Source organism: Leopardus geoffroyi, chromosome A2, assembly GCF_018350155.1.
Source record: "Leopardus geoffroyi isolate Oge1 chromosome A2, O.geoffroyi_Oge1_pat1.0, whole genome shotgun sequence".
NCBI classification, from domain to species: domain Eukaryota; kingdom Metazoa; phylum Chordata; class Mammalia; order Carnivora; family Felidae; genus Leopardus; species Leopardus geoffroyi.
Window position 1 is genome coordinate 81,417,779 of NC_059331.1, and position 24,499 is coordinate 81,442,277.

The following is a 24,499-nucleotide window of genomic DNA, read 5'->3' on the forward strand; positions in this document are numbered from 1 at the left end:
TCTAGCTAGAGAAGCTGGTTATGTTCTTCTGCCTCCGTCAGTACTTAGGTATGCATCTTAAAAAATTATACCACAGACTTTGGTAGACAATCTTCCTAGGTAGGGAAACAATTTTAGTCAAGGATGTACAAGTTTCTGGGTTAATCTCTTAAACTTTGAAGCATAATCTTTAAACCAACTTTCCCAAGAAAGTTTGTCAGTCAGTGTATCTAAGTCAACTAATAATTTTTTTGCCTTTATGCCAGTGTTCTTTGTAGTATATTAAAGAGAGAAGATTTGATGTATAGGTAACAAAGTTGATGAGTTGGCCTTCTTCAGCAAAATTTAAGAATTTGACTTACATTCTGTTTTAGTTAGGCTACAGGCCCAGCTACTGTAACAGAAGAACAAATACAAATGCTTTACAAGGCTTAAACAAGGTAGAAGTCCATTCTTTCTCATATAGCAGTCCAAAGGTGATCAGTTCAAAGCTGACAGGGTGGTTCTGCCATTCTGAGCACAAGACTTTCATCTCCAGATCCAAGGCAGCTGTTCCAGATCTTGTCATCTCTTAACCAGTAGAAGGAAAAAGGAGTCAAGGATGCATGGATACATTACTTTCTTATTTTTTTTTAATGTTTATTTTTGAGACAGAGAGAGACAGAGCATGAGCAGAGGAGAAGTAGAGAGAGGGGGGCACAGAATCCAAAGCAGCCTCCAGGCTCTGAGATGTCAGCATGGGGCTCGAACTCACAAGCTGTCAGATCATGACCTGAGCCGAAGTCGGGAGCTTAACCTACTGAGCCACCCAGGTGCCCCATACATTACTTTCTTAAAAAAACCATCCTACTCCTTGTTTATATTCTTGAGTATAGCCTAAGATAATATATGTACAGTTATCTGTCACAATGCAACCTGTCTCTCCAAAACTTAGTAGCTTAAAGCAACAATGATTTACTTCCTCATGGTTTTGTAGGATTATCTGGATAGTTCTACTGCTCTCTCTGGGCTCCATCATGTAGCTGCATTTGATTGGTGAGTTGGTTAGTGTTTGGGCTCAGCAAGACCTTTCTCTCTATGTCGTCTTCATCCCAGTGTTTTTTACAGTTAGGTGGTTCCAGAGTTCCAAGAGAACGAAAGTAAAAACTGCAGGACTATCTTATTTGCCACATCCAATTGATCAGCGCAAGTTACAAGGCCAGTCTAGATTCAGAATGTGGGAAAACAGACTCCTCTTTCTGATAGCAAGTGCAGAAAAGTCACTTTATAGTGGAACATGTACACAAGGAAGTGTGATTCATTGGGGGTGTTATTGTAACAATCTACCATAGTGTGTTACTAGTCCCAGTGACTCACATCTCTTCCAACAGCCAAATGTATTCACTCTCCTCCCAAGACCCCCCAAATATCATTCCATCACAGTATCAGTCACTAGTTGCTGATCTTGTGATCTCTATCAGGTCAGGGTATGGCCATGGATCCCCGTAAATGGCTCCTCTCGATCTAGAGACCTGTGAACTAAAAAGACAGTTATCAGCATCCAACATACAATGGCGAGACACTGACAGGATAACTACAATAGACACTTCCACTCAAAAAAATAATAATAATCATAAGGAAGGAATGGGAATCACATAGCAGCCACTGGCCAATAGGAATTCTGAAATCCAGCAAGATACTTGTTATTAGGACTCCCTCCTCCATAAGCAAGGTCTAGGACAAGAAAGTGGCCTTGATTAAGTTCTGTTCCTTAGGAGTCATTCCTTAACCTATTGTTCTTCTCAGCTGTTGGTTCTACTCTGTAGGCTTCAACCTCTGAGGTATCTTTCCTTTGACATGAAAATTTATCTGTGTTTGTATCTTAATAGCCATCTCATCCTGCTTTCTGCCCATCAGAAGTTGGGCATGTAACAGTGTAGCCCTGTAGTGCTCACTACCAGCTGCCTGCCTCCCCCCCCTCCCCAGCTATCCTTTTCTGAAACATTGGCTCAACCACAGCTCTTCCAAATATATAGTGTAGCATGCTGTGAAGCTGGGGAACATCGAGTGGTGTATATTTGCTGCAGGGACTAGCAAGCGTATCCAGGTGTTGTAAGACATCACTATGAAAGCGGTGGTAAAGCCACATATGAGAAATAAAAGGAGGTTTTCCTCAATATCACAAAGTGAGCCAATATTTTGAAGCTCCCAACATACCAATATTTTTTTTGGACCTCAGCTGTTGGAAGAAGAAATATTCTTCATTAGAGTCCAGCTTCCTGGCTAATTTGAATACCATCCAGCTTGCTGGTTGATGGCATGTTGGTGACAAAGAGCTCTCTACTGAAGAATAGTAAATATATTTCCACTTTAAGAGCTGTTGTTTCTTCTGCAATATGTTAAACTCTGCTATCTCCAAATGCAATGTTGGAAAGCTGAGAATTTGAAGTGTGAAAATTGTTAAAATTGGGAGCTATTTTGCCACGAGGCAACATGCTTATAATAGTTACTAGAACATTGCTCTTTCACAAATAATCGTAACCTGATTTTCTCAAAGGAGCATTTTGTCTTCATATTCACTCTCTTGGTTCTTGCCTACAAAGGAGACATGTTGGTGACAGTAGCTACATGCCGGTATATCCCTGACCCACGGCAGTGTCCCCAACCATACAGTCTGTCATGTCACGCAGCCTTCTGTAGGTTCCCTATGCAGAATGCAAAATGTTAATATTTCGGGGGCGGGAAGAGGTGCCAGAAACACAATTGCCTACTATTCTGCAGAATGTCTCCTCCACTGCCACCATCACCTGTGAACCTCTGCACATGACCAGCAGATGCACAGGAAGCTTCTTGGTTTGAAAGGCTGATGTACATCTGAAATGTGGTGGCAGAAGAGGGTGGTATAGAAATTGATTCTCCTGTTCACCCAGGTATCCTCTGAACAAAAGTAATTGGGAAAGGAGACAGAGATAGAGTCTTCTGTTTCCTTATCTGCAAAAGCAAAACCTCTGGAAGGTTTTGTTCAAGATTTGAATGGTCAAGCCACACTATGGTTTATTTCTAGTAAAGTGACATAAAACTGAACTGTGTCAGGGGCGCCTGGGTGGTTCAGTCAGTTGAGCATCCGACTTCAGCTCAGGTTATGATCTCACAGTTTGTGGGTTCGAGCTCCGCATCAGGCTCTGTGCTGACAGCTTGCTGAGAGCCTGCAGCCTGCTTCAGATTCTGTGTCTCCTTCTCTCTCTCTCTGCCCCTCCACCACTCATGCTCTGTCTCTCTCTGTCTCTCAAAAATAAATAAATGTTAAAAAAAAATTAAAAAAAAAACTGAACTCTGTCATTTCCTCAATCATCATGTCCTCCAATTCTTCCCAGACCTTCCTGACTATCAGATCAAAGATGCTCTTCTAGCTCTATGTCCTTCTCAATAGTAGTAGTAATCAGCATTGCACATTTACATTACTTTATTTAGGGTTCCATTGAGGTATTTCCTCATTTGACTATGGGCTGCATGATGGCAGGAACCTTGTTGGGTTTTTGTTTCCCATTGTATACATAACCCTAGCACTATGTCTGGCATATTGGAGGCCCTTGGTAAATCCCGGTTGAATGAATGGATATTGAATGAGGAATAAGGACCAACAGTAGGTGATTAGCTACAATGAAGATGCCTCCCTTTTTAAAATATATTTTCCAGGGGCGCCTAGGTGGCTCAGTCAGTTAAGGGTCTGACTTCAGCTCAGGTCATGATATCACGGTTCATTGAGTTCGAGCCCCGCATCGGGCTCTGTGCTGACAGCTTGGAGCCTGGAGCTGCTTCGGATTCTGTGTCTCCCTCTCTCTCTACCTCTCCCCCGCTCTCACTCTGTCTCTCAAAAATAAATAAACATTAAAAACAACTTTAAAAAAATAAAATGTTTTCCAAAATAAATTCCATGCTGTTCAGAAAAATCATTATTCTGCCTTCTGCTGTGTCTCCCTGAAAAGGCACAGATAGCTCATTCCCACATGTGCACACACACATTAAGAGCATGAATAATTTCAAGACTATATCTCCACTACTTTAAAAAAGATAAACTATGTGGAATCTAGACATGCTTATTAGCTTAACTTTGGCCTACTTCTTTTTGTTGTTGTTGTTGTAGCTATAGCTTTAAAACTATAATTTATTTCATATTTAAGAAGCTTAAATAAAAGTAAGATATACTTGTGGTCTGGTTCTGCATACAAGAATGGGTAACAGTCTCGTTCTGGTTCCTGCAATAAATTCAATTGGAAATTTATTCTGTAGGTGGACAGCATAATACTTTGTCTTTGACTAACCTTCTCCATTGTTCCACCATAATATTCATATGAGTAGTATCAGTACCCAGAGAAGAACTAGTCCAAGGATGAAAGTTATCCAGTCTTCAGTTGACAAAGCCATTCCAATAGTGAGCAGTGAATATCCTAACGTAGAGAGAGGGATGAATTCATGGTGCCACATCAAGAAATTCCTGGGACACCTGAGTGGGTCAGTCGGTTAAGCAGCTGACTCTTGATTTCAGCTTAGATCATGATCTCATGGGTCATGAGTTTGAGCCCCACATTGGCCTCCGTGCTGATTGCGCAAAGCCAGCTTGGGATTCTCTCTCTCTCCCTCTCGCTGCCTCTCTCTGGCTCTGTCTGAATGAATGAATGAATGAATGAATGAATGAATGAATAAATAAATAAATAAGTAAATAAATTAACTAACTTAAAAAATTCTCTGCATACCAAATCTCTTATAACATGGTAGAAGCATGTGGGATCCCAGGTATGGTAGGTTTTTGCTGGTATAAAAAGAGGTTTTCAAGTAAAGATTCAGAAACAGTTTGATGAACAAGTATCCTATTATAAGAAAACCGCTCTTAGGCAAAGAATTAGAAGGCATTTCAAGAAACAGACAAGATAACTTTTAACTGTCAGAAACCACCTATTTCTTCAGAGAAGAAATGAAACAGCCACCTCACTTTGGCCTATTTCTTTCTTTCCTTCTTCTGATGGTCTCTCCATGACGACAGTTTTTTTGTTTTTAAAACGTTTATTCTGGCTTGAGAGACAGACAGCAACAGAGAATGAGCAGGGGAAGAGCAGAGAGAGAAGGAGACACAGGATCTGAAGGAGGCTTCAGGCTCTGAGCTGTCAGCACAGAGCCTGATGCAGGGCTGGAACCCACAAGCCATGAGATCGTGGCCCGAGCCAAAGTCGGACGCTTAACTGACTGAGCCACCCAGGCGCCCCCATGACGACAGTTTTTTAGTTAATTTCTTAGTAGTCCTTCTTTTTATTCCAGCAACCCTGAGGTTGCTAATTTCTTGTGCTCAGTTCCCAGACTGTGCAGTGGAGAGTAGGACAGAGCAGCAGTAGGCATCGGGAACCAGGCACAACTTGGAAAAATTTAAATGAAGCAAAACTTGGCTGATGTCATGAATGGTGAAAACTTTCTTGCTTTGGTTTACACCTGCCAACTAAAAGCCATCCAGCAAAGATAAAGAGAAGGAAAAGAGGTACAATGTCTTGCCCTATTTCTTTGAAATATGGGCTCCCAGCTAGGACTCTTAGCTATGATTCATCATGTCCTGGACTCACCCTATTAACCAAATAATTCATCATTTTTTTTTGTTTTGTTTTCTCTTTATTTAAATATGGATTCCTTAATTCTGAGCTCCTGAGGTCTTGTACCTTCTCAAATATCTAACAGTGCACTCTGCTTCTTGGGTCAATAGGAGTCTTAGACCTAGGGGTGCCTCCTCTCTCTGGCCAGACCAGACCCTCGTTCTCTTATTGTTATGAAAATAATAGGGACTCCCAGGAAACAGATGGGTGAAAGTGTTTCACTTGCCCTTCATTCATTATCAAATTACCCAAGCATCTAGATCTACCCAACAGTGGGAATCTTCAACCTTCTAAATGCTTCTGGGCCTCAACCTGAGCCTGCTTCTTCCATGAAGTAGGGCAGTCAATAGAGATGCCCTGATCTTGCCCAAATAGGAGGACTTAGAGTAGAGGAAACTTATTCTTACCTCTTTCTTACTTTCCATGGGATAGAAGTTGTGCATCTATTGTTTCTCTGTATTATAGAAATAGAAAAGGAAGAGATAAGAATGACTTTTAATCAAAGAGGACTTGTATCAGAGAATTGGCATGTTTTCCTTTTTATCAAAAGATACACCTGTCTTTTGAGAGGAGCACAGGAGCCTTGCCATTTTCCTTAAAGGCAGCAATTGGCAAAAGCTGCTGATCATTAATTCCATTTACTTCCTTTGAGAGGAAAAACATCTGCACAACCTAAATAACATTACAACCCCAAACAGAGGAATTTTCCCCAGGTCCATGACACACCACTGTTTTTTCTTTTTTCTCTTTCTTTCTTTTTCTTTCTTTTTTTTTTTTTTTTTTGCTTTGTCTTTTGTCTTAAAAAATAAAACCAACATATTTTGAATTAGCTTCAAAGGAAATAAAAGATGTTTACCTACCTCTTAACACACTGAAGAATGTGTGCTAAGACTTGCAGTAATAGGTGATTAATCTCTGAACACTTACCTAGTAAACAACATTTTTGGTTACATACTGCAGATTTGCCAAGAGTACGTAACTTAAAATAATGAAGAAAAAAATCCAGGTTGATGGTTCTGTGTTGCCAAATAATCAAAGCTATGAAGAGCTAGAAAGAAATGAATTCTGACACTACTGTATTATTTCCACAATAGTGGAGAGGACAAGGAACCAACTTTGTCTATAGTTATCCTTGACAATCTTCATTAATCTTTAAGATTCTTTACCCTTATTTACTAAGAAACTGGATTCACTCACAAGTCTATAAATATTGGCAGCAAAATTAATTGGACTCCGGGTAACCTAATCCATCTTCCTTCTCTGATGTCAGTAGAACTGAGAAGGAAGAGGTGTTTTCCTGGTGTGATATTATAGATGTGGATGGGTTTCCATATATTTGAAAAGAGAGATGTCCTGAAGGGATTGCAAAGGCTGGGAAGCAACTGGGACAAGTGTTCATTTGGCAGTGTCCAGAATGTTGTGGAGGAGGAAGCACTGGGCAACAGCCCAGCCCACTGGTGTTCCAGGATTTTGAAGCACTGGAACCAGGTCTCTCTTTTGTTCATTGGCAGAAACCAGTGGCCACTGGCAGCCCAGCTGGTTGCTAAGAGTCCACAGAATGAGTGTCTTAGAGATTTGAAGTTGAGAGATGAAGAGGGAGCCAACAGGTAGGAGTAGCATTGTTAGTATGAACTTAACTCTTTCCTGTCAGAATCACATCAGTGGCAAATAGCTAGAGTCCCCCTTATATGTCTTAACAAAGAGCATTCTATTTGATTGTCTCAAAAATTCCTAAATGGCCTCTTCTGAAAATACCCATAAAATTAGTGCAATGGAAGGGAGAAATACTAATTAAGTGAAAGGAATACCTTTCTGGTTTCTGTTACTAAAAGAGTATGAGATGGAAAATATACAAGTAAAAACCTATATTACATTTCTGGCCATCAAAAATCTTCTGTACTTGATAATCCTCCTGGTATTGAAACATTTAGGCTGAAGAAGAAATAAACAGGCTGAGAAAGAAAACAGGCTGAAGAAGAAAAATAGGCTGAGAAAGCTGTGAGAGAGACACCTTATTATGGAGGTCAAGTGTCCAATCAAGAAGACATGACTTTCAAATAAACATTAATCTTTTGTTAATTTTTCTGAACTGCTCTGTATTTCAGTGCTTTTGTATGCAATGTTGGTACAAGAAACACATGTGTTTGTTTTTTCCTGACAGTAAAACCAGATTCCGATGGATTCAGGAGAGCAGCTCACAGAAGAACGTGCCTCCCTTTGGTTTGGATGGAGTGTACATATCCGAGCCTTGTCCCAGCTACTGCAGTGGCCATGGGGACTGTGTTTCAGGGGTGTGTTTCTGTGACCTGGGCTACACCGGTAAGGCCACAGACATGCATCTGGTGGTTTGTTTGTAAAATATTAATCTCTGGTTACTGTATGCCATGTTACTTCTTCCAAGGAAACAGATTCTGAGATGATTCTTCTTTAAGTCCTAATTGTAGGAATTTGCCACCCAGGCCCTTGAAGTGCTAAGATATTCTGTAGTTTTGAGCTGCCTAAGGAAAAAAACCATGGTAATGCCAATTTCACTCCCTAAAGGAGATTTATTTATTAGTAAACTGATAGTAGTTAACATTGCTTTAGGCTCTGCTTTATGAGGCACTATAGTAAGTGCTTTTCATTTCATCTCACTGAATTCTAACAAAAACCCTATGCCATTGTACATACTATTATTGTCCTTGTTTATATTTGAGGAAACCAAGACAGAGAGGCTTAGTATCTCTCCCGAGGTCACCCAGCTAGGAATTGCTGTAGCTAGGCTTCAAACTTTAGCAAGTCATTCTCTAGAACTCAAACCTAAGCTCTTCCTTGACCACTTGGCTGCAAGGGGCTCTCTGTGTTCTTTACATTGCTTTTTATATGGCATGTAATTTTATACACGCAAACTAAAAATCAGTGTAAGAAATGATAAATCCAGGGCTGCCAAAAGAGGACTTTACAAGAGAAATATTTCTGACCATGGTCACCGTTGGCTGTTGCTACAAGGAAAAATAAAAAGGGAGCTGAGATTAAAGAGTAAAATTGGAGAAAATGTGACAAGCTTCAAAAATCTTTTTGTAGAGTTTTTCCTGGATGCAACTTCAAAAGGATTCCTCCCAGATTTTCAGTGCTCTGCCCTTCTTCTGGCGCATGACCAAAGATGAACATATGTTGTTGCAGGCCTTCTGTGGAGTGCCCAGCCACTCCTGGTTTCAAGGGTGTGTTTTTTTTAATCTGAGATTAACTCTCCTTATTGATCCTCTGATAGAAGGACAGCAAAGGAACACATTTTATTGTGGACAAAATCTATTTGTCAGTTTGCACAAATCCTCTGAGTAGCAAGAACCATGGAAATGTGTGGTTCCCAGTGTCTCTCTACTAAGGAATAAAAAATGATAGAGGTGGAATAGTGTTTTGTAACGATAGTAGTGATGGCTGTACTTCAGACAGACAATTGTGAGATACAGATTTTCCATGTGGCTTCTTTCCCCTAACACCTGTGGAAATGCTTCTTTAGCCCGGGCTCTGAATGTACCTTCTAATGTTTCATGATTTCAACAAAGCCTCTCTCCATCTGTATTTCTTTTCTTGGAAGCCGCACAAGGAACCTGTGTGTCTAATGTCCCTAATCACAGTGAGATGTTCGATAGGTTTGAGGGGAAGCTCAGCCCTCTGTGGTATAAGATAACTGGAGGCCAGGTTGGAACTGGCTGTGGAACACTGAATGATGGCAAATCTCTCTACTTCAATGGCCCCGGGAAAAGGGAAGCAAGGACTGTCCCTCTGGACACCAGGAGTATCAGGTGAATAGTTTATTGGTACACTTCTCCATGAAGATTCACCATACCTTGTGGTCAAACCTAAAACACTCTGTTATCCTATTGAGGACTTACATAATAAGGTTTCTCTCTATATATTTTGATATTTAAAAATGAAGTATAACTTCAACTCCATAATAAAATAGTTTCTGCAAAATGTATACCACAACTCATTAACCAGCCTACAGACATCACCAAAGTCTGTGTGTCTAATGAATGTCAGCTTGGTTGTCTAAAGTTAATTGTTACTATGAAGACTATTTGATATTATTTTCATATATGCCAGGTGAAACAAGGATTTTTTTTCAACTTTAAATTCTGTGTCTGAAAATGATACATTCTATTTATCGAAGTGTATTTGTATTCACTTATTAAAAACTGTCCCAGGGGCACCTGACCGGCTTAGTCGGTAGAGCATCCGACTCTTGATCTCAGGTTGTGAGGTCAAGCCCCATATTGGGTGTGGAGCCCTCTAAAAATAATAATAATAATAAAATAAAAATAAAAACTGCTCCTGAAATTTAAAATACCTACACTGACACCTACTGGTCAAATAAAGAACTGCTTAGTTTTAAGGTCAAATGAAATAGTAGCACACCTAAAATAAAACTGTGCTTTTTGTATTATTATCAATTAAATTATTTGAGAATCGTAAGAAGGGAAGCAGAAGAAATATTTTAAGCTTATAGGCCTTGTCCTCACTAAAATCTGGGGTTCTGTGTCACGTTTTTTCTGCCTTCAGTCTCATTCCCTTTCTTTCTAAGTTGTCACAGTGGGCTCCTGTCATGTATGTAGGCCCTCTCTGTTGGTTTACTATGGATGGAGGGCTAATTTACATCACACTGAGTGAGTGTCAACTGTGAAAAATTAAACCATCCAAGTCTAAGTCAGCAATATAAGTAATTATGTGGCCCTAAACTAATGCAGCATTTGGCTTCTTAATGTTAGTTTTTTCTTCATCCTGAATTTCCAAGAATAGTATGATCTCAATCTAAGGAATGACCATTTCAGTGATTTCACTAAATTATGCCAGACTGTCACAATGAAGTGAAGTTCAACTGTTTCCTTTTGTTTAAATCATTGTTGCAGAATAAAATTAATGGTTGTTAGGAAACTTTTTAAAATGCTTATAGAATTAACTTGCTACATAATCTATGCAGCTTCTGATTTTCATATGCCCTTTGTGTTTAAAAGTAACATTTCAGAATTACAGAATTTTTTTTTAATTTTCTGTGTCAAAACACAGAAGGTTAAATCTCTTCTGAACTTACCTATTTATGAATAAACTGAAGTTTGGGTTTTTGGGGTTTTTTTCACCAGACTCGTTCAGTTTTATATACAAATTGGAAGCAAAACTTCAGGGATTACCTGCATCAAACCAAGAGCTAGAAATGAAGGTAAGCTGCTATATTTCTATAGAAATTATAGTTACTATTGGCACATTAGTGTTTTTTCTTCCCAAAGTTTGGCCAGGATTTTGCAAACTGAGACACTTTCTTTCTCTTCTGTTTTGCATCATTAAATGGCTAGCTGCATGGAGCCATGATGTCTTAGGTTCCTCATCTAGATCCTTAAGCCTGAAAAGCTCATGGATCCTATCAGAGTCTATTTGTTTTAAGGAATGCAATTCCTTTATAACTGTCAATAGGAAGAAAAAGAGACTTTTACATTTAGTGCGGGGCTAGAAGTTTTTGCATAGGGTGTTATTTACTGAATGCAGATCAGACCCTGGCCATAAACGTTCTGGGGGTACTAGCATCCTTTGGTAGAAGGAGCAGTTCTTGGTAAGGATAAACATTAACTTTTCCTGAGCACCTGATATATGCAAGGCACTATTCCAAGTGTTTTATCTGTTAATTCATTTAATCTCCATCATACCTCTTTGCCATAGGTACTATTAGTCCAATTTTACAGATAGAGAAACTGAGACACAAGCAGGTCAAGCAACTTACCCAAGATCATGCAGTCAGTAAGTGAATGAGCAGGGATTCAAACCACTGATACACATTCCAGAATGGATGTCTTAACCTCCTGCATACTGCTTCTCTCCTTGCCCAGAACTCCACTTCTCTAGGCATCCATACCATCTCCTGCCTCAGTGGTTCAGTTCTGAAAAAAATGCAAAAGGCCTGTAACATATATAAGTGGCCTCCAGGAGCTCTGCGAGTAGGATGGGATCCTTAAGGAACCCAAATATGAGTTTCCCTAATACAAAATCTGTGGGCTTCTCAGAAGGGTCCTCCTACAAACTTTGATCTCATAAAAGGCACATAAAGAGTTTTGTAGTATGTAAGTTTATTATCTCAGGCATGACTGTATAAAACATATTGGCTTAGGGGCACCTGGGTGGCTCAGTCGGTTGAGCATCTGACTTCGGCTCAGGTCATGATCTCATGGTTTGTGAGTTCAAGCCCTGCATTGGGCTCTGTGCTGACAGCATGGAGCCTGGAGCCTGCTTCGGGTTCTGTGTCTCCTTCTGTCTCTGCCCCTTTCCCACTCATGCTCTGTCTCTCTCTGTCTCTCAAAAATGAATAAATGTTAAAAAAAAAACATAAAATAAAAAACATGTTGGCTTAAACTGTACTGTGAGTCCATGGAGCTAGTGATAGCTCTAATGGTCAATCCTAAATGTCCTTGGCCATGTCATCACTAACTGAAACGTTTCATGACTTTTTCTGAATATCTCAGTACTTTTAGTCTAGTAATTATCCAGATTGTATATTTACTGAAACATCTGTAGATGTTTCTGTAAAAGTTTCTGTAGAGGTAAAAGTTTCTTTAAAAGTTTATAACGTTATACAGACCATTTTGCATTCCCTAATCTCTTCAACAAAGATTTATTCAAGAATCTGCTCTAAGCCACGCCCATTCTAGGCTGTGGATACAGTGTCTCCAATCATGTGACACGTTATTCAAGATGTGCTAGGTTATGGTGCAATAAGGAACAACCCTTTAAATCTCAGTGGGTTAAAACAGTAAGATTTCTCCTTAGTGCTACATTTTCATTGAGGCTCATCTGAGGTCCTCATTCCAGCATGCAGGACAAGCTGCTGCTGGATAGATTCTAGGTGTTGCCAACCATGTGGCAGAGAGAAAGAGACAGTGTGGTGAAGGGGACCCCAAGTCCAAACCACCAAGTGCCAGAAGCGGAAGAAGCCCTGACCAGAGCAGACAAAAGCCCCATCCATAGGGGCACTTCCATTTTAGTGAGAAGAATCAGAAAATAGACAATAAAGAAAAGAAATAAGTAAGATGTTAAATTGACAGGCTGGACAGAAATAAATCACCTGAAGAAATGGCCAGTTGTTGATGGGGAGATTTGATTTAGATAGAGTGATCTGGGAGGGGGCTCACTGAGGAAGTGACATTTAAACTGAAATCTAAAGGATGAAAAGGAGGCAGCACAGGATGAGCTCAGGGCAAGTTTTCCAAGTCAGAAGAAACAACAAAGGCCAGTAGAAAAGAATTCTGATGTTGGAGAACAGAAAGAAGGCTAGTGTGGGGGTGACTGGGTGTCTCAGTTGAACATCCGATTTCGGCTCAGGTCATAATCTCATGGTTCATGAATTCGAGCCCACGTTGGGCTCCCTGCTGTCAGCACAGAGCTCGCTTCAGATCCTCTGTCCCCCCATCTCTCTACCCCTCCCCCACTTGTGCACGGTCTGTCAAAAATAAATAAAACATTAAAAAAATAGTTTAAGAGGAAGAAAGAAAGGGAGGGAGGGAGGGAGAAAGAGATGAAGGAAGGAAGGAAGGAAGGAAGGAAGGAAGGAAGGGAGGAAGGGAGGAAGGGAGGAAGGGAGGAAGGAAGGAAGGAAGGAAGGAAGGAAGAAGGAAGGAAGGAGGGAGGCTAGTGTGGCTTGGAACTCCTGGAGATGAGGGGCAGAAGTCCCGTTATGCAGAGAGCCTTGCTAGCCACGGTAAGGAGATGGGATCTGAATCCATGCATCTTGGACACCAGCTGAGGGCTCTTAGCCCAGGCAACGACATAATCTTATGTAAATTTTTACAAGATCGCCCTACAGAAATAACAAGTAGTTCAAAACACGTGACTATTTATGGAACACGTTCTCTGCCCCCAGGGCACAGGCAGGAGCTTTGAGGGCTACAGAGGAAGACAGGGTCCTGTCCTCAAGACCTTATTTCCTGATTGGAGAGATAGAGCTTTTTAACATTTTCTTTAATCTTGGTAATAAAATGACTGCAAAATACTTGGTGGTTGGAACAGTGTAGCAATTGTGTGTATGACTCTTCTGAAAATCACAGATCCGTATCCCTATGTGCATATGAACTTTAAAGAAGAGAACTGACCAGAGTATTCTGGGAAGCATCCGCTTGTCATAGACATGAAAGTTCTGCTCTACACTTAGCCTCTGACCACGAGTGCTGTTGCCTCAGGGCAGATTCCCTTAAGATCCTTTTAGCAACAAGCAACTTTTCTCAACTTGCTCTTGAGCCATTTTCTTAAACTCATTGCTAGCCTTGTAATTGACACCCCACAGGCGTTTCTAGGCCTTGTCTGGAAAACGGGTTGTTAAAATGTAAATCTGCCTAAATCCTTGAACAAATCTCTTCCAGTTGATGAAAGTAAAGATTTTTTACTTACTCAAGCTGAAGCATTAATTTACATATTTGGAATTAAAATCAAAATTAGGCTATTTTCAAAAAGACTGGGCAGAACGCAGATGGAGTTGTAATTTAAAAAGAGAAATGTTGTACATGCCGAAAACACTCAGTAGATGAGCTAAAATGGCTTGGGTTTTTTTTCAGATGTGCCATGTGTCAGATGACACAGCCAATGGGGCTCAACAATTTACATAAAGTATAGATACTGCTATTTCCCTTTCTTGCATTCCTTCATTCTTTCATACTTCTCTGGAAGGTACTCCTTTATTGTCCTTTGGGATTGGGCCCTAATCCTAGACTTTCTTGTGACCCTCCTAAAAAAGCAAATGAGGAGAAGGATTGTAAGCAGAAACCAAATGGAATATGGACCCCTTGAGTCATGCTTCTCATTGGTACCTGAATCCTCTAGGAAGCTTCAAAATGTAGGTTCTGATTCAGCAGAACTGGGTTGATATAAATTTCTCCAAGACTGAGTGGCTTAGAGCAACAAACATTAGTTATCTTCTCATTTCTGTGAGTTGGGAATTCAGGAACAGCTTCGCTGGGTGGCTCTGGCTCAGGATCTCCCATAAAGTTGCATACAAGATAAAAGCCAGGAGGGGGGCAGTCATCTAAAGACCCAACCAGGGTTGGAGGATCTATTTCCAAGATGCTCATTTACATGGCTGTTTGGCAAGCGGCCTCAGTTTCTCACTGTGTGAACCTGTCCCTTGGCTGTTTGAGTGTCCCCTATTACCCGTCAGCTAGCTTTCCTCAGAGCAAGAGATCCATGAGAGAGAGCAAGGAAGAAAGCACAATGCTTTTTATGGCCTAGTATCAAAAGTCAGGCACTGTCATTCCTACGATATTCTGCTTATTACATGTAAGTTACTAAGTCCAATGGCACACACACAAAAAAAGGAGAATTAAGCTCCACTCTTTGAAGGGAAGAGTGTCAAAGAATTTGTGGACATGTTTTAAACCACCACAGGTAAAGCCTGTTCCCAGCTGATACAGGTGCTGGTCCTGAGACCATACTTTGAGTAGAGGGTATTAGAAAGGACCAGCCAGTGAGATTTTATTCTCATGACGCTTCCTTTCTGGTACTGTAATCTACCTTCTGAATAGGTAACCCCCCCAGACAGATGACTGTCTAAATTATTCTCTCTCTCCCTCTCTCTCTCATCTAATTAAATGTAAACCCTGTCAACACAAATTAATAACCACAAGAAAAACTAAATTTTGAAGTGTCCGCTCTTTCACCCAAAATCACATTAAAAGCCAATAGGACGTATTTTGAGCAAACATCAAGGGTTAGGGGCGAGAGTTTTGTCAGCCATTCCTCAACTTAACTAGAATAAAGACCAGAAACAGACTACCTGCCATTTTCTTCATGAACTTTAGTTGACTCTCTTCCTCCAATACATGCATCTACAGCCACCCACTGAAGCTCTAACTGCCAATCTAACTACACCCGTATACATCACGCTCTCTCCCCAAAGATTTCCTCTTCTTTGTGCTATTTTTATGCTCTCATTAAAAATGATGATATCTATTTTAAATATGGTAAGATTAATTTTCCCGAGATTTCTCATTTTTTGCATGTTAGTCATTGTTGTTCCTGGCATCATTCCCTTGTCAGATGTGGTGACAATAAATCCATGTGCAATCAATTAGCCTTAAAAGGCTTTCTTCTGGTTCTATATTTTATCCTAATAGTTCCTGAAACTTAGTTTTAGTAAACTCTTAGTTGTTCAGCATGATAAAAGGATTAAGAAATTCCTATCAGTCAATAATGTAGAAATTAAAAAGTTATTGTATGTACCATTAATGATTTAAAATTTTCTAGGGCTCCTGGGTGGCTCAGTCTGTTAAGTGTCCGACTCTTGGTTTTGTCTCAGTTCACACAATTCGTGGGTTCAATCCCCACATCGGGCTCTGCATTGACGATGCAGAGCCTACTCGGATTCTCTCTCTCCCTCTCTCTCTCTGCCCCTCCCCCACTCATGCACATGTGTGTGTGCATTCTCTCTCAAAATAAGTAAACTTTAAAACTTTCCAAAAAGGTTAAGGTATTACAAAATTAGTATAACAAATACAACTTTACCAAACATAATTTCTATGAATACCCAGAAAGTACTTTGGTATCCCCCATCATAATTATAAATATGCAGTCTTAGGAACAGTTATGGGATAGACAATTAGATAGATGCAGGGAAGCCATCTGCCCTTTCCATCAATAACAATGGATGGATAGACCGATGGATGGATAGATAGATAGATACCCTGTTGATTCCTGCCATTTCATCATTAGCAATTTTTTTTTTTTTTGCATCCAACCTTACCCTTTCCCCATGTCCTCTTTTAAAATAGAAAAGTTTCCAGAAGAGGTGGCAGGGGCAGCACATGTCGTCCGTAACTTTAATGAGCAGGTCCATAGATCATGTCACTTTGGCAACAGGTGAAGGGGTGTTGGGTAGATGGAGTGGATGAAGAGGGGAAGGGTGACTCAGAAAGGAAGACAGAACTAACATTGGAGGGGAGTGAATTTTCTGCTTTGCTATTTAGTAAATGACTTCATTTCAGCTTCAGCAACTAAAGTCTGACAAAGTATGAAGTGCCAGTAAAAGGATCTTTCTGTTGAATAGAATTTCAGATTGGGCCATGCTTACTTACTGTCTGTGCTTCGGCAGAAAAAAACACTACTTGATTTTGTGCCGAGGAGATTGAGATGTTTCTTCTGAGTGTATAATAATGATATGAGACTTGGTAATGTTCAGGACAGAATCTAAAATTCAAATGCATGATCTGGAGTGGATTTTTACAACCCCCTTACCAACCTACTCATCACTCATACAGAGCTGAGTAGTCTTTTAAAAAGCTTATGGTTTTGTTTTTTGGGTTTTTTTCTCTCTATTTCCTGGGAGTTGGTGCATTAGAAACTGTCAAGGAATTGATGAGCCTTCAGGTCTACTAATTCATTCCTTGGAAGTTAGATGAATGTGCGCTCATTCTATGAGATGCAATTTGAAGTTTCTGCTGCAGTCTTGCCATTTAAAAAATACTGTTCCTTGCCTTTTTTGCCTCTGGGAAAGCTGTCCAAGTAACTGGATTTATGTCTTTTAACTCAGGGCTTGTTGTTCAGTATTCAAATGACAACGGCATACTCTGGCATTTGCTTCGAGAGTTGGACTTCATGTCATTTCTGGAACCACAGATCATTTCCATTGACCTGCCACGGGAGGCGAAGACCTCCGCTACAGCTTTTCGATGGTGGCAACCCCAACATGGCAAGTTACTACTCACCCCACCCTCCCTGGTAGCATTGAGAGCTCACAGTTAAAGCTGCATTGTGCTATATGCTTCTTAATTTGCTTTCAGTTTCTAGACAATATGATTTAAAATCACAATCATAAAGGTATTCATATTGCTCTGTAATAAACCTTCTCTAACTGCCTTTATTCATCTGATTGCAGGCAAGCATTCAGCCCAGTGGGCCTTGGATGATGTCCTTATAGGAATGAATGACAGCTCTCAAACTGGGTTTCAGGACAAATTTGATGGCTCCATAGATTTGCAAGCCAGCTGGTACCGAATACAAGGAGGTCAAGTCGGCATTGACTGTCTCTCTATGGATACTGCTCTGATATTCACTGAAAACATAGGTATATATTTTCACCAGATAAGGGGAGAATATTTAATTAACTAGAGGACTAAATGAGCTAAAACCCAAGAGGAGCCTGTCTAATGCAAAACTGTGTACATAACTGCCTGTGCTGGGGGAGACCCTTGAGGACAAAAGGAGTTGGATTGACCTCTACTACAACTCAGTGCATTCAATGGCAGCCTGCGTTAGAACCGTCCTTCATGTGTGATCTAAGGTTTCTTGAAAGCAGAGCAAAACATCTCTTCTGAAGACATTCCCATGTTTCATAATTTGCAGAATTGCAGATGTAAGACTCTTCAAGGTGGTAACGCTTTTCAAATTAGCAGCCTGCCATATGTCCAAGTCTAGGCTAACCCAAATAACAACAGTTAATTGGGAGATAAGAAGTCACTTCAGATAAGACATGGTTTTCATTTGCTATTGAAAGTGTTCATTACAAGCACAGATGCCAAATAAGCAAAGAGAGAACAATTATGTGCTACCATTAAACTCTTCCTTTTTTGTAGGAAAACCTCGTTATGCTGAGACCTGGGACTTCCACGTGTCAGCATCGACCTTCTTGCAGTTTGAAATGAGCATGGGGTGTAGCAAGCCCTTCAGCGACGCCCACAGTGTGCAGCTCCAGTATTCTCTAAACAATGGCAGGGACTGGCATCTCGTCACTGAAGAGTGTGTTCCTCCAACCATTGGCTGTCTGCACTACACAGAAAGTTCCGTTTACACCTCAGAAAGATTCCAGAACTGGAAGCGAATCACTGTCTACCTTCCCCTCGCCACCATGTGAGAATTGTTGTTTGGCTTCATGTCAGAACTTTAGATTCCTGTCACCTAATTTGAAAATAATTGCAATTCTACTTGGCAATTCTATTACTCTCTCATGATAATTATGCGTGGGGTATGCCAGGGGAGGAAAAACAAGTAAAGGTACAAGGTGCTATGGGTTGAGATTTTTTTTTTTTTAAATGTAGTGAATGAGTTCCAAAAGTTTTACAGGTCTCAACTTTTCCTTGGGAACATGAAGTCTGCCCACCAGATTGACTTGTAAAAATGGGTTCTGTGCTGCTGTAAAAATAAGTATCTACCCAATAGCCCCAGAGTGATACTTGTTCACGTCAAGCAGTATGTAAAGTCACATACATATGGAAGAGTACCCTTAGTTTCTTTCTTTTCATTCTCAATACCACAGTAGGAATAAAAAATTGGTTCCTTTGGAACACTCTTATGTTTTTTATCTTTCTTCCCCTCCCTGGCATATTTCAGATCACTGTCAGGAGTTGTATGAGGGCTTACAGCAGGCTTCCACTTTGGGGGTTTAGGCATTTGGGTGATTTGGGGATCTTTCTAGGAACCAGTGTGCACTGTGGTGGCTGGTTAGAGATTGTGCCATCCTGGGACTGCTTCCCTTGGATTCCTGCCTCTCCCCGCCACTACTACATTCTGAATGACAGGCAAGTTGGCCTCTGCAGGCTGCATTTGCCAGCTTCCTGCATCGGCTGGCTTCCTGATAGATGTAATGGCAGACACTGGCAGGATAATCAGAGCAGAAAGAGAGATAAACCAGGACATTCCTCCCCCTTCCCTTTCCGTGTCAAGTGCATCTTGGCCAACTTCAGTGGCTCCAGCTCCCTGGAGATAGCCCTCCATGTAACCCTGGCCTCTGGGCACCAGCAACCATGTCTGCTCCCTCTGCCCCTCCAGCTTGGACTGGTAGTGGCCTCCTGACTTTGCTCAACTCTGGTTTCCTCACCCACCCCTGTTGGCTTCTCAGCTCTGGCACTAACTATGCCTCCAGTTCCCTGTGTTAAATTCTGTCTATATCAAATACTTATAGTGGTTCCCATTTAGCTGATTCAATTTTGATTCAGAGATGCACAACCAAGTGGAGGAAAAAAATGCAGGAAACCAAAGGATTTCATTGTTTAACCTAAAATTGTTTCCTCTGGATCCTCAGAGCTTTAACAAGTGCTTACCTGTAACTCATTTATTCACTTTATTTTTATTCCACAAACATATATTGAATATCTGTTATGTTTTAGAACACTGATACAGAATGAATAAGCCGACGCCAGGATCCAAATATATTATTTAGGATAACATACATCTAAGCAGTTGTTTATGATATAAAATGGTGACCATGATAATAGGGATTTTATTGAAACACAGTGGGGTACTACCTAAGTGAGTTTTGGGGGAGTTGAGAGAGATTCCTGGAGGAGCCAGTGTGTGAACTGAATAAGCGAGTAGAGCTTGTGCAGGTGAAAAGGGTTCATGGAAAGGCATTTATGCTTTGTAAGCCAAAACAAAATCCCAAAGACCAGAAAAAGCTTGAGCTGATGGGGAAATTCAAGGATTCGGTATTGCTGGAGTATAATTATGAGGCAAGAAACAGGGAAAGATAAGACAAGGGAAGAGGTCAGATGATGAAGGGGCCACGTATATGGGCCTAAGCCAGTTGGCTTTAACATTGTTCAAGCCACCATGCTGGCAGCCATGTTGCATTGAGGGAGTACTTGTGTAGGGGAAACAATAGCCCTTAAAACGTTACTATTGAAATTGTTCTTCAAGTAGACTGTGTTCCACATTCCAAATAACTAACAAAATTCTGTGCGATCTGTTCCTAAATAAGGGTCTGTGACTGCTGTTTGTTAAAGCTGCATATCTTTCTAGATAAGGTGATCTTCTGACAGTCTATTCCAAGTTGCATATTGCAAATATAAAAGAAAATACGGGAACACCTCACATCATTCTCACCCTCAACTTTAGGGAGCTAGAACCCCAGGCACCAAAATGGAGGCAAAATATCCATGGGGCTTCCATTTTAGTGTCTCAGAAACCGTTTAGGGACAGTAGAACAGGGACCTCAAGGCAAGAACTTTATGAGATTCCAACTTTTCTCATGTGTATCATCTTTCATCTCTTTTCCCATCCTGAACGACAGTAAATGCCTGAAAGCAAAAATCAAAATCGGACACGCTGTTCGAACACAGAATAAATCGATAGTTTGAAATAACTTTCCCGTCCCAGGTGCATTCAGAGACACTTGCATGGAAGAAAGGGTGAAATATTTAAAAAACACGTTTTCTTCTACTCTCTTGCTGGTGGGTTCAGCAGGCAAGGGCACCCAGTACTTGGTATGAGAAGGGAGTATTTTGAAGTAAAGGAAATTGGAATGGGGAGGAGGGCTCTTCGAAGTGAAAGGAGAGTTAAAATAAATGTTCTCCTACTGTCAGGGTTGCTTGTCGAACCAAGTGTGTTTTCTTTGGTTAGATCTCCCAGGACCCGGTTCAGGTGGATTCAGTCCAACTACACCATGGGGGCAGACTCCTGGGCTATTGACAATGTTGTGCTGGCTTCAGGGTGCCCCTGGATGTGCTCAGGAAGAGGGATTTGCGATGCTGGACGCTGTGTGTAAGTCAATAAAACTGGCAGTTTCTTTCTTTACCCTGCAAAAATAAAAATGGCTTTTGAACTCATGACAAAGAATGCCTTTCCACCACTCCTTTTTTTTCTTAGGTGTGACCGGGGCTTTGGGGGAGCCTACTGTGTGCCCATGGTCCCCCTGCCCTCGATTCTTAAGGATGATTTCAACGGAAACCTACATCCCGACCTTTGGCCTGAAGTGTATGGTGCGGAGAGGGGGAATCTGAATGGCGAAACCATCAAATCTGGAACATCACTCATCTTTAAAGGGGTTAGATAAGATTCTGCTCCTCTACACTGCTACCAGAATTCCTTCCTCACACACTGCTCCACACAAATGCATTCCTGAATCTTCTCAGATGATGCATAATTTTATACCTAGCTGTTGTCTGCTAGCCCGGACCATGTTTCCTCCTCTGTTCAGCACAGTCATTCTTTAGGATTAATTAGGCATAAAATCTTTCCTCTACTTTGATAATCAGACCTCCGTTACTTTCTGCTGGAATTATACACACACACACACACACACACACACACACACACACACACACACAAATTATGCATATGCAGTTTCTAGAGTCTTGACTTGTAGAATGTAGCGGTTTATGTGGTGTTAAATATATAACTTGTAGAATTGTAGAAACTGATTTTACAAAAGGTCTTTGCCATTTCCTTTCTTTTTCCCCCCTTTTCCTCCTGTTAATGGAGCCCTTTCATGACTTCAAGAAAGCCAAACTTGTGAGTCAAGTGACCTAGCATTCTCGGACATTGTTAGTATGTGTTTGTATTTCAACCTAGATGTCTGGTGAGAGAGACGTTAAGCAATTATGTGAAGCACTGTACCGGTTGGCACATCTTCCTGTGTGAATATATGCTTTATTGCATCTCCCAGCATGGGGAAATCAGCTGATCTAGATGTGCAAATGAAATCTTTAACAATAATCTGCATGGGTTTCTGTACAACCCTAATGATGAACACCTAATACTTAGAAAATTGGACACTCTGGAACTTTTTCAATTATAGCTGATAGATACTGCTTATCACCCTTGTTTGAATCCTGAACTCTTTTCAAGCTTGGATGAGAGAGAAAAAACCCTTAGGGGTTTGAGAGATTTATAAGTCCCTAAGAGCTATGAGAGGCCAAAGAAATGGAGGTGGGACCCTTCAGGATGGAAACTACTAGTTTTTCTGTGTGTGTGTGTGTGTGTGTGTGTGTGTGTGTGTGTGTGCGTGCATGTTTGTGTGTTTTCAGTCTTGTCTGAGGCATTAGCTCTCATGACCACTGGCTCACTTCCCATCTGTTTGCAACAGGGACAAGACCAAAAAAGTGGAAGCCCTGAGACTTTCCATGATTTAAATATCTTTACCTGATAAATTTTTAAGTAATGGAATTAACCTGGTCCCTAGATCCTATAAAGGAGGAAGACACACGGTGTTTTCTATTTTCCCTTTAGCCATCCAAATGCAAAAGCAGCCAAGCATTATACGTGTTAGACATATTATCTATCAGCCCTGCAAGATGGAGAGAGGGCTCAGCATGTGCCATTCAGTAGCCTGCAGTTTGACCTAGAAAGGCATTCTTTTGTAAAAAAGGAAATGATAGTACCTCTTTAATGTTTATAGATTCAGTAGCACTATCAGCTATTCAAATAGCTTGTTGGATAGCAAAGAACTCCCACACTTAGCCCAAATGGATTAATGAATCCAGAAAAAGGATGAGAAAAGAAACCTATCTATGGGAGCTAGAATATACACAGGAGCAGGGCCTACAAGTTCCATCATGTAATTAATATCAAGGGCCGAACTATAAGCCGATACTGCAAACGTGAAACATACTTTCATGTAGGTCATGCCCACTTTCTACACAGTCTTTCCTACAAGATGCAACATGAAATGGTCGTTTTATGGCTAATCTGTATTTGCCCACGGGAACCACTTTATCCTTAAATTCCATAATCAAGGGGGCAGAGTCATCATATTCTTCTAACTTACTGTTAGTAAGGGATCTTTATTAGCTGGATCTATTAACTACCCACCTCAGAGCTTTTTCATGGCAAGTTGAAGAAGTCACCATTCCTCATAACCTCCACCTCTACATGGCACCAAGCTGTGAGACCCTTCAAGGCTTTGTGCTTATCAGAGTATGAGGGAGGGAGGAGAGACAGTAAGACATGAAGAATAGGTATTGATTAGATGCCACAGACTGATCAGGGCAGTGAGTTATTAGGATAAAAGAAAAACGAAGATTGGGAATAGAAGGATTTTCAAATGCAACCTTCAATCCTAGAAGCTTGAATCTATGCGTTATAAAGTTCAGGGATACGTATGCATGCGGTTACTTTTTCATTACAGTATTAAGTCATTCTCAAATTCTAAATTTAGCATTATCTGGCTTTCTTCTCCCCACAGCCAAAGATGATTTAATAAACCAAACACTGGTGTCCCGTAAAGGGTGGAAGATAAGTTTCACAGTCTGACATATCTGGGTTTGAATTCTATCACTACTGCTTTTAAACTGTACAATCTTGAGCAAGTTACTTTCTCCGAGTACCAGTTTCCTTCTGTGCATCAGAAAGATAATAATTTCTTGCCCTTACAAGTTTATGTGTTTTAAAGAAGTGTCTATTTTAGAACCCAGCATGTTATAGACATTCAGTAATATGGTTGCCATGACAAAATTAGTTCTATTTAAAATTTTTCAGTTGTTGAGCATTGTGCTTTCTAGTAAATATTAAGAAAAAGAGGAAGAGTTTACTTTCTCTAGCTAAAATTACATTGGGTGTTTGTTAGTTGAAAATTAAGAAATCCAGTGTCCATTCAGTATCACATAGCCCTATGTCGCCAGAGTCACTTCATTCAGAAGTCGTAGCTAAGTAAGAAACTAAATAGTAATGCCTATTTGTACCTTAGGACATGTGCATAGAGAAATTCTATTTTCCTGGCTGTCACTGCAGTGCTTTAAACACACGGAGAAAACAAGCTACGGAGCTGTCAATCCCAGGCAACCAGAAATAGTTAATTAGCAGAAAAAATTACCAAAGCTAATGTGATCGCTTTCTTTCTTCTTTGGCTTCTCTGCATGAACAGTTACAGCCGAAGCATGGGGACTTGCTTAGTTATGCCTTATTTAACTTGACCAACTGGAGGGTGTTGTGTCAGCCTGAATGAGAGCCTCCCAGGGCTGTCAGCATGCACAAAGGAGTAGTAAGTTCCTGAGACTCCTTGGAACACTGTAAAAGTTACCTATTAATTCCCAACTTCCAGCAGGCTCACTTGGCAGAGAATTTCCGTCTGATTCCTCATTACTCCTCTCATGGCATGCTGTGGTCAAAGGAGGCAACTTTTTTAAAAAGGCCTGTAGATATGTAATGCTATCATTTTTGCACTGCTTTTCATAAAAGTCACAGCATAG

The 24,499-nt window shown here is 40.7% G+C and overlaps 1 protein-coding gene across 3 annotated transcripts in view; it reads left to right on the forward strand.

Annotated features, from left to right (window-relative positions):
• RELN (reelin) overlaps positions 1 to 24,499 on the forward strand; it is a 531,804-nt gene that overhangs the window by 422,768 nt on the left and 84,537 nt on the right. For all 3 annotated transcript variants that reach the window (XM_045494541.1, XM_045494542.1, XM_045494543.1), the window contains exons 29-36: positions 7,756 to 7,913; positions 9,172 to 9,379; positions 10,715 to 10,791; positions 17,131 to 17,289; positions 17,476 to 17,664; positions 18,173 to 18,446; positions 20,934 to 21,074; positions 21,180 to 21,357. In XM_045494541.1, the coding sequence (XP_045350497.1) occupies positions 7,756 to 7,913; positions 9,172 to 9,379; positions 10,715 to 10,791; positions 17,131 to 17,289; positions 17,476 to 17,664; positions 18,173 to 18,446; positions 20,934 to 21,074; positions 21,180 to 21,357 (1,384 nt within the window). The remainder of the gene's footprint in view (positions 1 to 7,755; positions 7,914 to 9,171; positions 9,380 to 10,714; positions 10,792 to 17,130; positions 17,290 to 17,475; positions 17,665 to 18,172; positions 18,447 to 20,933; positions 21,075 to 21,179; positions 21,358 to 24,499) is intronic.